The sequence below is a fragment of the Schistosoma haematobium genome, chromosome 4 (assembly GCF_000699445.3).
Source record: "Schistosoma haematobium chromosome 4, whole genome shotgun sequence".
NCBI lineage: Eukaryota > Metazoa > Platyhelminthes > Trematoda > Strigeidida > Schistosomatidae > Schistosoma > Schistosoma haematobium.
The window spans coordinates 4,699,357-4,714,964 of NC_067199.1; the positions used below are offsets into that span (position 1 = coordinate 4,699,357).

Here is a 15,608-nt window from a genome sequence, read left to right on the forward strand (position 1 = left end):
AGCTCTCACACGTGACTCGAAGCGAAGTACATGAATATATATCTGATCAATGGGTTGGGAAATAAAACGTAGCATGTATATAGAAAGGTATTGTTTGTTAAATTCTGTCAAATGACCTTGGTTGTGTAGTACAATAAGAATGAATAAACGATTATCAAATGACGAATACTCTGGGCTAATTTACATAATGCTACAAATCACTTGAAGTTAGAAACGTAAGCAATTGGTTTGGAAAACATATACATGAATGTCTAAAGTTTATGCATGAGTCACGAGACCTGAAGATTCTAGGTTTAATCCTTGATTATAGCATGGATGCTCACTGCTGAGAATTCCTAAAACTGGGACGAAATAACTGTCTAGTGCTTCTTGGTTTTCACTGGATTACAATCCGTGATGTATACTACATAGAAATAGTCAATATAAGTTATTGAAACTTATAAAGTATACCTTCGAATTGTGTTATTTTACATAATCCAATAAGATAAAGAGACCTGTTTAGAAGTGACAGAGAAATTTCTATTATTTGCACTAATTACTTAAAATATAGGCTTTATTAGTGTACAAGTTTACACTAATTACTCGGATTCAGTTTTAATTTAAATAGTTCAAATTATTTATTTGATAAAACGTTTCATTGTGTCATGCACATACTCTGAAGGATCAATGTTAAAACTTTTTGTTTATTTTTTATGTACAGTTACTACTACTACTACTACTACTACTAACAATACTACTGCTATCACAACTGATTCGATTGTTGATTCAGAAATTTATTTAAAACGCAATAATCAAATTACACAGAATACAAGAATTTATCGTAAAAGTCATTGTGCGCCAGGAAGTAGTAGTACACTATCAAATTCTCCACTTCTTCATCCATCATTTGATCAAAAATCTAATCGTCAATGTTTACTAATAAAAACAGGGGCAGGGACAAAAACAAATCGTAAACCTGCACCACCACCACGTATGTCACCTTTGAAATCATCGTCTTTTACATTACCATCTACATTTACAAATTCAATTAACGTTTTGTCTGGATTAAAGTATGTTCTTGTGTTCTTTTAATGCTTAGTTGTTTTTTTTTTGAAGTATTTGGTGTACAAGGTTTTCTGTTTTGTTTTATTATGGTGTTGCATGTTCTCTCAGCTTCTGTTCTGAAAATGCAATACCTTCAAAATCCTACTCTTGAGTTACGAATCTCCATTTCATTTTTTTTTAAAAAGGCCCGGTTAATGATCTTAGGTAGTGGGTTAATTTCTAGAGTGTTATTACCATGCTTTGGAAATCAGTTTGAAACAATTAAGGTAGTCGTTTGACCATGTTCTAAGAATTTTCATAAAATTGTGCATTACCAGTCTAAGATCTCGTCAAATGTTCAGTTGAATATTGATTGCCTTCAACTAGAGTAATTTAGTATGTGTTTAAGATCAAGGTTACAATCTTCGAAATATTCTTTCATTTTAGGTATCTCGTTATCGGTTTATGTTTACTTTCGATAATTGTTTTAGAAGTGTTGCCGTTATTTAATAGAAACTACGTTACAACTGTGTTAAATGTATTATTATCTTTAATTATCAGCTCCTAATAAATATGAGATAGTTACGACAGATTCATTTCCTTATATAGTTTGTATTCGTCTCAAATTGATTTCAGTTGAGGTACCACTGGATAGCTGTCTTGTCCTAGTATGGGACTTCAAAGAAGTGTGTGTTTACGACCTTGAAGCCGAGAATCAAATAGTGGATCTATAGGTCTCACAGCGAATGCATAATCTCTAGACCACTGAGTCACAATCCTATACTGTAAAAGTCTAATTTCATTTAATTCATGATACTGCTCTATCATCTCCCATTTTATTCATTGGGTAACTTCCTCACATCCGACACAGTTGAACTCTACCTGTTATGTTTTCTCACTGGAACTCTGGAAATGTCCTCTTGAAGTTAGTCACTAGTTAGCGCGTGATATTTATCAGCCTACTGTTGTCGAAATAATTCGATTTTATTGGAATCATGAACCCAATAAGGTTGATTGACTAGATTCAGACATGTACATCAGTGGATCCCGGTTCAGTGGTCGAGAGACTAAGCATTCACGCTCGAGATTAAGTTTCTGGATGAGAGGTCATGAACGAGCAGTGCTGAGGAGACCCATCTCATGACGAAACAGTCGTGTGGTGCTAACAAGTTTTCAATGGTTGTCTAACTTAGGTCAGTGCGTGATTCAAATGAAATTCCACAACCCCATACTGATTATCATCAATTTTTATTAACTGTGAACACAAGAGGAACTTAAAGCTAACAAATAATTAATTTACAATTTTGCTACGTTTGAAGAGACTACGAGATCATGTAAAATTGGCGAACAAAACGAAAATCAGCAACACAACGACAAGCCAAGCTAAACTATTCACTGTACCTCAGCCCTGTGAACTAGAGGGAAAGGATCAAATTCAACTGAGAGTAATGTATGTTCCACAGGTAGTCGGAAGCACTAACAAACAGGTACACAGCTCAAGCGTATATTTAAAGTATGAAGATATCCTTGGGAAACGTCACAAAATAACATTTTAAAAGTGGGAACGAACCAACAACATTTAACGTGTCCTTCCAAATGGTAAATACATTCTAAAGATAAAAGTTGGCGCTTTCGGCGCAAAAATGAGAGATTGAAATTTCCAAAATAAACTTACAAAAAACAAAACGTTTACCAAGTGATTTCTGGTGATCTAGCATCCCCGACAAATTTGTTCATCTTCAAAGTAATTGAACAGTTGAGAGTGTAATGGGTATTTAACTACGTGACGAATTATTTATTTGTTTATTTGAACACATAAATACTGGTACGAGGAGGCACCAGATACATATGCACCACACAAATCTCATTTGATTTATGTGAGGGCCGTGATGCTGCCCGGGTGTCCGAACCGAAGCAGGTGGTTTTCTTAGGGGACCACACCCGGAGCCTTCGACCTAAAGGTGTGATCCACAAGGAAGTGGAGCATCGTAAGGAGATGCAGTCCCGTGGTAGTCGGTGACCAACAATAGGTCTATACTCCATTCGTTCCCTCAAGGTACTGGAGCCCATATCACCATTGGCTTGGAGTCAGGGTTTCCCAACTCCTTTAGGTGGACTCTCCATATCCACCAACCCGATGAAAGCTCTGGACATTCGCTTTTCGTCCTCTCAATTTTGTAAACAACACCCGTGTTGCGAGAAGACAGTGAGTACGAGTTCCCCGGCAGAGGCTATATACGCGTGACCATGTGAGAGCATTCGGAGAGGGAGAGAAGACTGTCTCCACTTTTGGCCGTACCAGGGCGTTTGGAGGCAAATCTATACTCCGAGAGAGGCACGAACTCTCGACCTCCGCATCATAATTACGGATTATAAGTACGAATTCTTATCTAACACATAATTCTTTCAGTAAAAATAGTTCACATATCTTCAACAGTAGTCATATATATATCAAACAGCCTACATTTCAAGTATATTCATCATGTACAATTGGGGTGAGAGGCCGAAACAGCATTGTTGCTCATCTCAATTGTGAGATTTAATTAGCTTAACAATAGTGGTGATTCATAACGAAAATATTTACATAAAATCCGTTGTCAGATGAATGAAAATACTAAATGATAATACTCTAAAGAAAAATAATAAATATCGAACATGTTTTAACAGAACTAATCAAGGTCAACAAGTTTCCTGTCCTTTCCAAACTGAAACTGATTCCGAGGTTTTATACTTGTATTTAACTGGTGGCTAACTGACTGAGTATTAGTTTTTGAACTTAATTTGTTTTTCGATTTAGCCTGTTGAAAATTCTCATATATACATCGTAAAAGATAAAAAATGTATTGTATGGAGACAAGTTAATGAGAATGGAATACATGTACTTTAGGGGGTTTCAGCTAGATTAAAAAATAAAGATAGAAATTAATTAGTTTAGTTTGTTGATAGTAAACTAGGTAAAGAGATTCTATGTGTCGAAAGTACTTAGTATCATAAACACTTCGGGAAAACATTAAGGTGAGATCATATTCATATTTATTTATTTGTTTAAACACATAAACATTGTTACAACGAGACACCAGATAGATATGCGCCACGTGAATCATTCGATTTGTGTGAGGGATGGAATACTGCTCGGGTGCCCAAAACCTAAGCAGGTGGTTTTCTTAGTGGGCCACACCCGGAGCCTATGACCTAGGTGTCTAATCTATAAGTCAGTGGAACAATGTCAGGAGAAGCAGTCTCATGGTAGCCGATGACCAACAATAGGTTCATACACCACTTATTCCTTCAGGATACTGGAGCCTGTGTGGAACATTGATTTGTAATCAGGGTTTTTTAATTCCCCTCGATGGATCCTCCATATCCATCAGCATGATTAATGCAACTGACATTCGCTTTTCATCCTCTAAATTTTGTAAACAACACCCGTGTTGCGAGAAGGCAGTGAGTTGGATTTCCCTGGCAATGGTTGTATGCGCGTGGCCATGCGAAAGCTTTTCGATAGGGAGAACTAACTCTCCCCACTCTCGTCTGTACCAGGGCAAAAACATTCAAAATTCATTTAATTAGTTGTATCAATTCTATTAAATCTGGACTAATTAAACTAACAACGCAACATGTTTCTAAGTTATCATTCATTAAATGAATTGTGATCTGATGAACTTAAATGCTTAGAAACTTCATAGCCAGTAGAAATCTTTTAATCATTAATCAAATTTTCATTTTATTTTTTCGTAGTTATGCAAAAATCCCCCTGTTTTAGGTTATAACTTTGTGAAGAATTATTTTCATTCCCTTTCGTTCTTTTCACATAAACATATATTAGTTTAGAATCACCATTACCAGTTCGTGCAAAAGGATCGGATATGTCTGTAGATAGTAGTTTAAATAGTAGTAGTACTTGTAGTGATGTTAATATCTCCATCCTCAACGACACAACTCATGAAAATGTTGATGATGGTCGCGGTAAAAATGAGTTTAATAATAATAATGGTGATAATCTGGATCGAAATCACAATATGATAGATAAGGAGATCAACGAAGACAATAAAGAGAATAGAATACAATCAGTAGATCATCATTGTAACATAAATGTAATCGATAAAAATCAAGTAAGTATTTATATATTTTCATCGATATGATATTTGTCTCTTTTTATTCATCCATCATCATTGATTGAAAAACTGTTCAAATAACTTGATATAAGAACTGGCTAAATACTTCTGACTGAAAGGAAATTTCGCATTATGAAGTAAAATAGCACTGAGATGATTGTCTTAGATTAATCAGCGATGTTTATCCCTACTATATATATATATATATATATATATATATATATAGGGAATAAACTGCTTAGAATTGTAAACCATAGTAGCTCAGTAGTCTAAAGGTTAAAACACTCACTGCCAAACCTCAAGTTCCTAGTTTCAATACCTGATAGGATAATTAAATCTACACTTCTGAGCAATCTCATTATAGTATGTAATATCTGTTCAGTGTTTCCTGGTTCTTAATGGTTATTTCACTCATGTTACTCCAGTGCACGATACAGAAACCTTAAATTCAACAATCTAAAGAACACTTTACACTAACAACATTGTCCTTATTACCAAGTTATGACTAACCGGTATATAATGATAAAAAGCAGATCAACACCATGATTATGATAATATGACTTTTACTTATTATTACCATTGAAATCTCTACTCACTTAGTAATATAATGTTATTCAAATAACTATTTTGTTCGACTGTTACCTGACTTATTAACTAATAAAACAGTTAAATCCTTTAGAAAATTCTCATTATGTATGTGCATATTTGTTGTTTTGCCTTAAGAATTTCTACTAGTTTAAAATGTCATCAAGTTATTAACTCTTATTTTAGAGTGTCTCTTGTTTCGTTAGTAAGTCAATTATCTATTTATTTAAACACTTAAACATTGGTACGAGGAGTCACCAAATATATATGTACCACACAAGTTATTCGATTTGTATGAGGGCTAGGATACTGCCCGGGTGCCCAAAACCGAAGCAACTGGTTTTCTTAGGGAGCCACATTCAGAGCCTTTGAACTAAAGGTCTGATCCACAAGTCAGTGGAGCAATGTCAGGAGATTCAGTCTCATGGTAGCCGGTGACCAACAACAGGTTCATAAACCACTTATTCCCTCAGGATACTGGAGCCCGTGTGGAACATTGATTTGTAATCAGGGATTTTTTAATTCCCCTAGGTGGATCCTCCATATCCACCAGCAGGTTTAATGCAAAGGACAATCGCTTTTCATCCTCTCAATTTTGTAAACGACAACCGTGTTGCGAGAAGGCAGTGAGTAGAACCTCCCTGAAAGTGGCTTTATATACGTGGCCATGTGAGAGCATTTGAAGAGTGAAACTGAACTTTCCACATATTAGGCCGTACCAGGGGATTTGGTGCCTCCTTGTACCAATTTTTATGTGCTTAAGTAAGTAAATTGTAGTTGGTCACTCATCGTAATATAGAGCCGAATACTAATATACGTTAGCTTGAACTGCTTTATCAATTAAGCACAATGAGATGAAATTAACAAGTGTCTATGTAATTTAGTACCAATGAAATAGGAAATACTATGCAATCAGTACATCATTCAAATTCAGAGTGGGAAGGTATGTATTTTTGATAAATAGTAAATGTACGTTCACTACCGTGTTCGTTTCTCAAACATTTTACTCAGAATTTTCAACTGCTGGTTGCTAACGGACCGTAACCAGATAGTCTACATCTATTAACATTCAATGTTTTAATAGACGTATGCCAAGTTTTTGTTTAACCACCGCATCGTTCTTCCAATTTTTGATTCGAAAACATCATGAAATGAATGAATCTAATGTTCATTGTTTAAAATTATCCTTTTTCTGTTAAATCCATTTATACATGCAATCTGTTAATGTGTATTTTATTTTATAATATTATATCATATTACTATCGTTTATTATCACATTCAATAAAAAAAGGATTGTGTTTCATTTTTAACAAATCTTTCCACATTGTTTAAAGAGAAAATCCTAAATGCCAAGTTGTTTATATGTTAATTCATTGAGTTGAAATGGCTGGGAAACGTGTTACGTAGGCTCAACCACCAACTGCCTCGACGTGTGATGTTTTATGGTGTAAGAGTAGGTTGGAAGAAAACTAGGGCGGCCAGACCAAACCATGGTACAAATCCATGAAGTCACTGACAAGTGAACTGAGCCATGTTGCTAAGTGTATACTAACTGGTTTACGTTTGTGCATGAGAGCGAATGTCTTTGGTTTGAACGCTGCGCACATGGTCGCGCTAATGAAGAGTCCCATACTACAACAAAACGGCTTCCCAGTTTTTTAATGATGGTTTGGTCCAGACTGTTTTTATGTTAGTATTCAAAAATCAAATTTTTGTTAGTAAAACGAAACTTGTAAAAGTTAGGGAAGTGGAAAGATGACTGTCAGTAAGGTACTACTATCTAGGTTCAATCGTTTATTTTAATTAATTTAAATAAGCATTAGCATAAAGGGACACCAAAATGTGCATGGGCTATACAATAAGGAAATGAGATCATGAAGAGTTAGAGAGAGAAAAGCGAGTGTAATAAATTAATGTATATGAAAGAAAAGTGACAATAATATTAATAGTAGGAAGAGCAGTTCAGTTAATAACTACAACCAGGATCTATTCCTTCAGTTATAGAAGCTTCTTTCACTTATATGAAGAAAATAGAAGAAAGTCACAGCAGGACTGCCACAGCCCCCCATTCTGAACCATATCTGGTAACCTTTCAAGCTACCGTTTCACTACCTCGGGAACTCCCGTGAGGGAGTTGTGAAGGATCAATAGAAACCAGTCCTGTACAGCTTTCTTTCGTACCACGGCACCATGTCATGCACTGACCACCTCTACGCTCCATCCAACCGCTCCTAGAGTGGGTATATAATGGACTTTGCAGAATTCGCTGGGAAGTCATTCATAGTAAATGTTCAAATCACCAAAGTCGGTGTTTCAAGATGGTGACACCAGTTTAACTACCGAAGCTGTATCCGAACAAACGATGCTGAACCTCTGCTTTACTAACATGGTGTTACCACTGGATGTCAGCAATCCTTCGGAGACAACAATGATCCAATATAGAGAATATGCTAAACTCAGAGAGGCCAAGTTTTACAAGCATAGAGCAAAACTCCCCCAACTGACGCGTTGTTGATCCGACCTTTTACAGCTAAATTAACATTACAAAGGCGCCAAGATTGGCGTAAAGCGCTTTGGTTTTCACCATACGTAAATTGACCTTGTCACTTACATCACCACCAGCACTTACACATCTGCACAGACTTGTTAACAGATTGTAACTGCTCACTACCAGAAGTGAGTGCAGGTACAGTCTTGTAAAGTTACTTTACACTTAGTGTGAGTGAAGCATATGCCGTACCTACAGATACATTTGAAACTCGCCCCTCTTATTTTGGTTTAAGCTTCTTTATGTGTATGCATATCATCAGCTCCAACACTAAAAGTGTGACACAAAAGGAAAGTTCACAAATCTGTACTTAAAAAACGAATTACATGAATAATGCTGTAATTTCGTGTACTCATAAATTTTAACACGATATATACTACTCAATAATACTGAGTAGTTAAAAGCACATTTTCAATCAGTTGTCTCCTCCTGGTGTAAAACATAGTTATTTCCAAGTCGTATACCTTGAGCTCATAGATACTTGTCTTATTGTTTTTTTGCCTTGATATAAGTACTTAATGGAGACTTTTAACTCCTAATTATACAATTTGTAGACGAGTTATAAACTCTATACCTTTGTGTTGACAAATATCCACATTGTTTTGGTATTGAAAATGACAGAGAAAAGTTACAGTATGATATTTTGGAATGAATAACCATACATCATAATCCCTTTTTTCTAGAATAAAAGGACTTTGGCTTGTAATGGGATCTAGGATGCCTATTTCATCCCGATGTGATGATGAAGCCACATGTAACTGACGACTCCTAAATAATACAAAATGCGTGTCATGTTAGTCATAGTCCTTCTGCTTTATATAAATTTTATCTTACTGAATGTATTGAAGTAACCCGCATAAAGTGCATATATGTCAACAAAGACTGGTCGAATTTGTTTGCATGTTTGCTTTTTTTTATTCTGAAAAACTAAGTAACAAAGTATAGTTCTTTTCGGAAAACTTAATCAAGAGGATTTATTTTTTCTTACCCTTGATAATTAAAATGTATAAACTTTGATGAACCATTAATCTGATAAGTCATTTGTTTCTTTTTTATGCGTAATTCGATTATCAGCTTGGTTTTGCTTTTTTAGTTTCACGTCATTCTTCTTCTTCTTTGAAACAATTGGAAATTGCAGTTTAGAACAATCAAAAACCATAATAATAGTAATAATAACCTAATTTTTGATGGAGTTTTGTTCTCTGAGCTGGATGGTTTGGTGGTGGAGCTTTCATCGTTCTTCTGAACGACATCATCAGCACAAACTTTAGATAGAGGTCTGAAGTTTGTGCTGATGATTTCGTTCGGAAGAACGATGAAAGCTTCACCACCGAACCATCCAGCTCAGAGAACAAAACTCCACCAAAATCATCCACCTGAGCTATAAATCTTCTCCACCATCTCAATAATAACCTAACAATTACAATTATTGAATCCTACTAAAAGTTTTAAAAGTATTATTTATCAGTACAGAGTAGCTCTTAGACGAGTAAACAATTGCGTGCTTTATTTGATTCCAACTCATTGGTTTAACATAACTGTGCTTCGGGCATTGTAATCATATGTCTTATTGAAGTGTTCTGGATAAGAACAACAAATACCAGTTTGTAAATTATCTGTATCATCCACTTAAATGCTTAGACACTAATTTCTATACCTCTTTAAGGTCAATAAAAGTCGTCTACTCTTCTGCTTTAAATAAAGAATAATAGACGATAAATTTAAAAGCTTTAGCTTCAAAGTTTAATATAAATCATGATTGTATCCATACAATTATACGTAGTCTCATGATTTCAGAAGGCTCTGGAGAAAAAAAAACACCAAGATCGGCAAACAGATTCGTTAATTCTCCACATAAATTAAGGTAAATATACCAGATCTCTTAAAAGTTTCCACACAAAAAAACACTTATTGGCATAAGTATTTTTAAGCATTTTACACTGACTACCGGATGCATTTTTTCCGAAGAATTCTTGAATGATCTTACAAAAATAAAAATTTTTATATCGATCAGATTAGAAGGGTGTTATGTTGAGATAATTGTGTTAAACTCATTTGTATTCATTTTTCAGCATGTTAATATAACGTTTATGAACTTCTTTTTATAACTTTTTTTAAAGCCAAACTCCAATATTAATCTTACAAAAGCTGGAATTTCTGTTAATAAAATATCACATTTAAATTATATTGAACCATACAATTTGGATTTACGTACTGTTCAATGTCCAAAGGAACACAATAATGGTGTTGATGCTGGCGGTAATTTGTTGTCATCTCGTGTAACTACACTGACAACATCAGTATTAAAAACTGGATCAGCTTTTCCTATCTTAGCAACAACAACAACAACAGTAAATTCTGATATTTCATCCAATGTTACAGGTTCATCTAATACTGCTATAACATCTGTTTGTTCGAATTTATTTAATAAACAATTATCAACAAATGGTTTACAACAAACAGTAATTATGTCTTTGACGCATCCTCATTCTTTCTCTTCTTCTTGTTCTACCACTACTACAACTTTTACTAACATCAATCCTCTACTATCTTCTCAGTCGGATTCATCTGTATTCCTAAAATCAAATAAAACTTTAATGTCTTGTAATGGTATTAGTAATATGACTACTGCTACTGCTAGTAATAGTGCTAATCAACCAGATGATGAACATATTGAATATCGTGAAATTGATCCAATCAGTACAAATGCTTTAGCTATTGTCAAAGAACGATTTGGCTAATCTATACACATAAATCTACATATAAATATTTATCCCATAGATATATATCCTTCTTTGTTGAATATGTTCATAACAAAATGGTAACTATACTGTTGAATTCTTATAATTATTAATAATATTATATATGGCAGAAGATTTCAATATCCGTTATTGTGTACTCCATTTGTGAAGAAAATAAATGATGAATATATGTGTATACAAAGAATAAACTTTTACTGAGATCCACTACCACATACACACACACAGACACGCAGGCATACCGTAGCAACACGATTATACCTATATAAATTCTTCCTTTTGTATTATGAGTTGCTTTTTATCAATCATTCAATTAGACAATAATGTAAATTTATAATGGGTATATATATATATATATATGTATCTTCTTTTATTACATATCCCTCTTTCATGAATTTGGATTCCCGCATTTTCTGACTATGTATTCTAATTTATTTTAATGTGAATACGACCTCACATACACATACTCACCTACACACACACGTTCGAACACTTTTTCAACGGTTAATTTTTATTAATAATTTCTTTAATTAATCAGAAATTTTTACATTTTTATTGTTATGTAACATTCCATTAGAAAATGAGAATTGACCAGACAAAAAAAACTACATTTTTAAAATCATTTCTATTTGTTAAGCTTTTGTCAGTATTAAAATGTAAATTAATTTCAGATGGGTTTTGTGGATATAATAGTAATTTCAATGGTTAAGATCATGAGTCAATTGAAGCTCGACCACCATGGAAAACGACCGTCCAGTGCTTCCAGGTTTTCCACGATGGTCTAGCTTCAACTGACTCATGATTTCAACCATGTAAATTAATTATTCAATCTAAAAAGAATGTTCTGCTCTTATGTGAAATTCTCTATTATCTTGGTAGATTTTTTTTATAGTGGCTAAATTTCAACATCAATGCCAATATGCTCATTTAGCTTAAGTGTCAAACTATTACTGTCTAAGTCACCGGTTTGAGATATCTGTTTGCTTATGTTGACTTATGATTGTAAAAGTGGAAGTTTAGGATCAGTGAAGACATACTTGAGTATCAATGCTTTTGAAGCGCTGTCCGTGTATGGTGTTGCAATTTATCATTGTAGGATTTAATTAATCTGTCGACGAATACTCCAGATAAGTCACAATTGATTGATCACTGGGTTGCGATCAACATGATCGATAGCATCCGATCTACACTAATAAGGACTAGACACGCATGACATTGATCGCCACCCAGTGATCATTCAATTGTGATTACATCTCAGTCCTACAGGAGGTCGGTCGCGGCTCGGATAGCTCAGTGGTAACGTCTCTGAATGTGAAGCTGGGTGACACGAGATCGAATCAATTAGGGAGCACCACTTCCCTCAAGATTACAGGTACACCTTGTTGACGAGTGCCAAGTAGCACGAAACCTGGGTTCAGGGTCTCCTGTCGACTACCTCCAAGCACCATCTAATTCCAGATAAGTCCCTATATTTTACTTATAGATTCTTAGCAGGGCTATAGTCAAAAAAGGTAACTATGTATATTTTCAACAATTATAGTTTTTTTTCTAAAATGTAAATTCATATAATTGGTGTAAAAACACAAAATAGTAAAGTCAATTACAACGACAACAATAAATACACGCCTATCAAACACTAGTTAAGAGACAAAAAAATGAATCAATAAATAAAGTTGTATTAAAATAATGATTGGTGCAGTTTCATGATTGGCAGTTCAGTAAAACGGGTTAGAATAATAATCAGCCTGGTACCAAATAACTCTTAAGTGGTAAGCGTTTAACTCAAATATTATTGGTCGATTCACTCTTATCAATATAGATTAACAATCAGTGTATCTAAGCTATAGTAATAGTAGATAGTCTTGATAAAAAGTCATGTACTACACGTTATGATCACTAAAGACATACTTATTATGAAAAAACCCTATTATATTGAGAATTCTAACGTGACAACAATTAAATAAATCAGAATATGTGGTACTATTATGAAAGATGAAATGAGAGCAGGGTTCGTACATTTGGATTCATATGGTTTTCAGTGTGAGGAATGCCCTTAGAAACAATCTTAACGAGGGTCGCATGACTAAAAAAAACATTTTTCACCACACTATGTACTATCATGAAAAATAGCCCATGAATTCAGCGTGAATATGAACGATTAACGTACTATAACGTAAAGTCCGTACATCATACTTGAAGTCCCGAATAGTAACACACAATAAAAATAAAACACGAAGTAGAGAATATGAAATACTAAACGGAGGTTGTTCACTAATTGGATAACTTGTTCAACAGGTCAAAATCCACTCCAATGTACTCCAATCATAAAACGGTTAAATATAATTCAAACTACTGAGTAACAATAAGTAGTTTGGTGTAAAGCAGGAAACATCGATTTTGGGTGAAGCAATGTGAAATAACAGTTGACCATGAGGGGGAATAGTAGCTCTATTACTTTCCTATAGTCTCAATAACAGCCAAATTTCCATTATTGGCCTGCTAGCTAAGTCTGAAAATTCTGCCGCTGCCTTTTCTATTATTTTTCCTTCCGCTACCCACCACGACTCAAGATCATTAGGTAGGCATTTTATCAGCCAGCATCAAAGCTGCCTTCACTACTCGCTGTGTTTTTAGCCAGATTGGATGAGTTTCGAAGGAACTATTAGTTCAGTAAACATTGCTCGAGCTTACTGGTCTCTTAACCTTTAGTTTCAAGTTGCTGGTAGATACCACTGCTGTTTCCACATGTTTGAATATCATGGCAGACTATTTCGAGGTGGTTATCGCTTAAAACGTTGGCTAGTTCCTTTTCTAGTTGTACCTGAAATATATTCTTGACATTTTCATCATTAGGTTTAACATCAAGGGTTTACTCGCCGTCAATTTTCTTCATCCAAGAAAACGCAGGAAAGTACGTGCTCGTACTAAAGCATGACTAGAGTCTAAACATGTGCTCTGGAACGAGTCAGTCTTCCACGGAGCCTCTCCAACGGTGGCTGAGGGTAATGTGGTCTATTCAAGTCCACAGTTGAGTCGATTATGAGGGTGGCTATATCAGATAGTGTTTTCCTTTATGTTTAAAGTCAAAACTTGCTAGAAGCATATGGTCATCTGAGCATAGTTGTAGCAGATGGTCTTCATTGTCTGATACCTGAGTCACGATACTGTAAAATTCATCTAAGTTCCTTTCAGATAAATCAATGAGAAAAGTTGAAATTTTTATCTAAAGTCTGTTTACTAACTAGTGTGATAAAATATCAAAAAATCAGTAAGTATCTGCACAAATGTTTAACATGACTAAACGTTGAATGAACCTTTTATAATACTAATACTACTCGTACTCATGATAATAAAAATAATAATTGCATAATCACTTTACAATCAGTGTATTAAGTTCTGTCTCCTTTGTAATAAGTTGCCATGTAATTATATACATGTACGTCTTTTGGGAGTTCTATAAGCCTATGAAATGCTGACAACCCTACGTCGCGCTACAGTAAACTTCGAATAGTTTATGATCCTTCATAGTAAATGAGTAAATAGTAAGTTGTAAGTAGGAATCTCTCTGTTTATAAGTAGTTTAAATTTCGCGTACAAGAGATTACTTTTGATAGTTACGTTCTCTGAGCTAATGGAAAATCACTTCCATCAATTGTATGCAAACCAATTGAAGAATTGCAAAAAGTGGAAAATTCAAACATCATCTACAAGATAAACTGAGAAATATTACATCAGATAGAGTTATTACTCTCTTCGTCTTCAGGGACATAATTAATTATCATGAGCCAAAATGTCTCTTCACTCATTTCACTTATGAACATACCTGCGACTGGGAACAGAAAGAATATAGAGATCAGTGGATTTTTAGAAATTTTTCAATCAGGTCAGACAAAAATCAGTGAAAATACATTGATATAGATCTTATTTCTTAACCAATCAGAAAAATTATAAGGAATTATAAAGTCAAAGATCAATTCAAGGTGAAAGACAAAGTAAATGTACAGACAATGGCAGAACAAGAGCCAAAAACTACCAACCAAAATCATGGTTGATGGACCAGCATTGCAAAAAGAACATCAATTTGTAATTCGATGGAATAATCATATCGTAAATACTCATGTAAGTATTCTTTATTTAGGGAATTGATTGAAGTTAGACATGTAGACCGTTTAATGCAGGGTCAGTGTTCGGGAGTTAAGCGCTTTACGCGATATCTGAAGACTCAGAGACGAGCTCCTAATGTGGTCATAAATTCGTACTATGAGGGGGCCCATATTAGGACAAAACAACTATCCAGCGCTTTGGTGTAAACCACAAGATTTCTTATAGTTTCCCAAACAATTTTCAGAAAACTCGTCTGTAGATTGGTAAAGTGACATAATGAGACGACAATTAAGAAATCGTATAAACGAAGATTCTTATATCAAAAAGATAAGATTGATCATTACATTAGGTGCAGTAGTAATGAAATGATTTATTAAAGTGTTTAATTTGAACATATTTTCACTGTATCATAGCAGAATGAACTTATTACTTCTATGTACTTGATAATAAATGAAACACGTGGTAATTTTATAA

General features: G+C 34.4%; 1 protein-coding gene across 2 annotated transcripts in view; it reads left to right on the forward strand.

Moving 5' to 3' along the window:
• MS3_00007241 (uncharacterized protein) overlaps nt 1–12,638 on the forward strand; it is a 48,838-nt gene extending 36,200 nt beyond the window's left edge. The window contains exons 11-13 of one of the 2 annotated variants that reach the window (XM_051215497.1): nt 701–1,049; nt 4,850–5,135; nt 10,392–12,638. In XM_051215497.1, coding sequence (XP_051066008.1) covers nt 701–1,049; nt 4,850–5,135; nt 10,392–11,012 — 1,256 coding nt within the window. In that variant the 3' untranslated portion in view covers nt 11,013–12,638. Of the gene's footprint in view, nt 1–700; nt 5,136–10,391 lie in introns of both variants that reach the window. The other variant, XM_051215496.1, reaches the window with a different exon arrangement.
• Nucleotides 12,639–15,608: the final 2,970 nt, after the last annotated feature.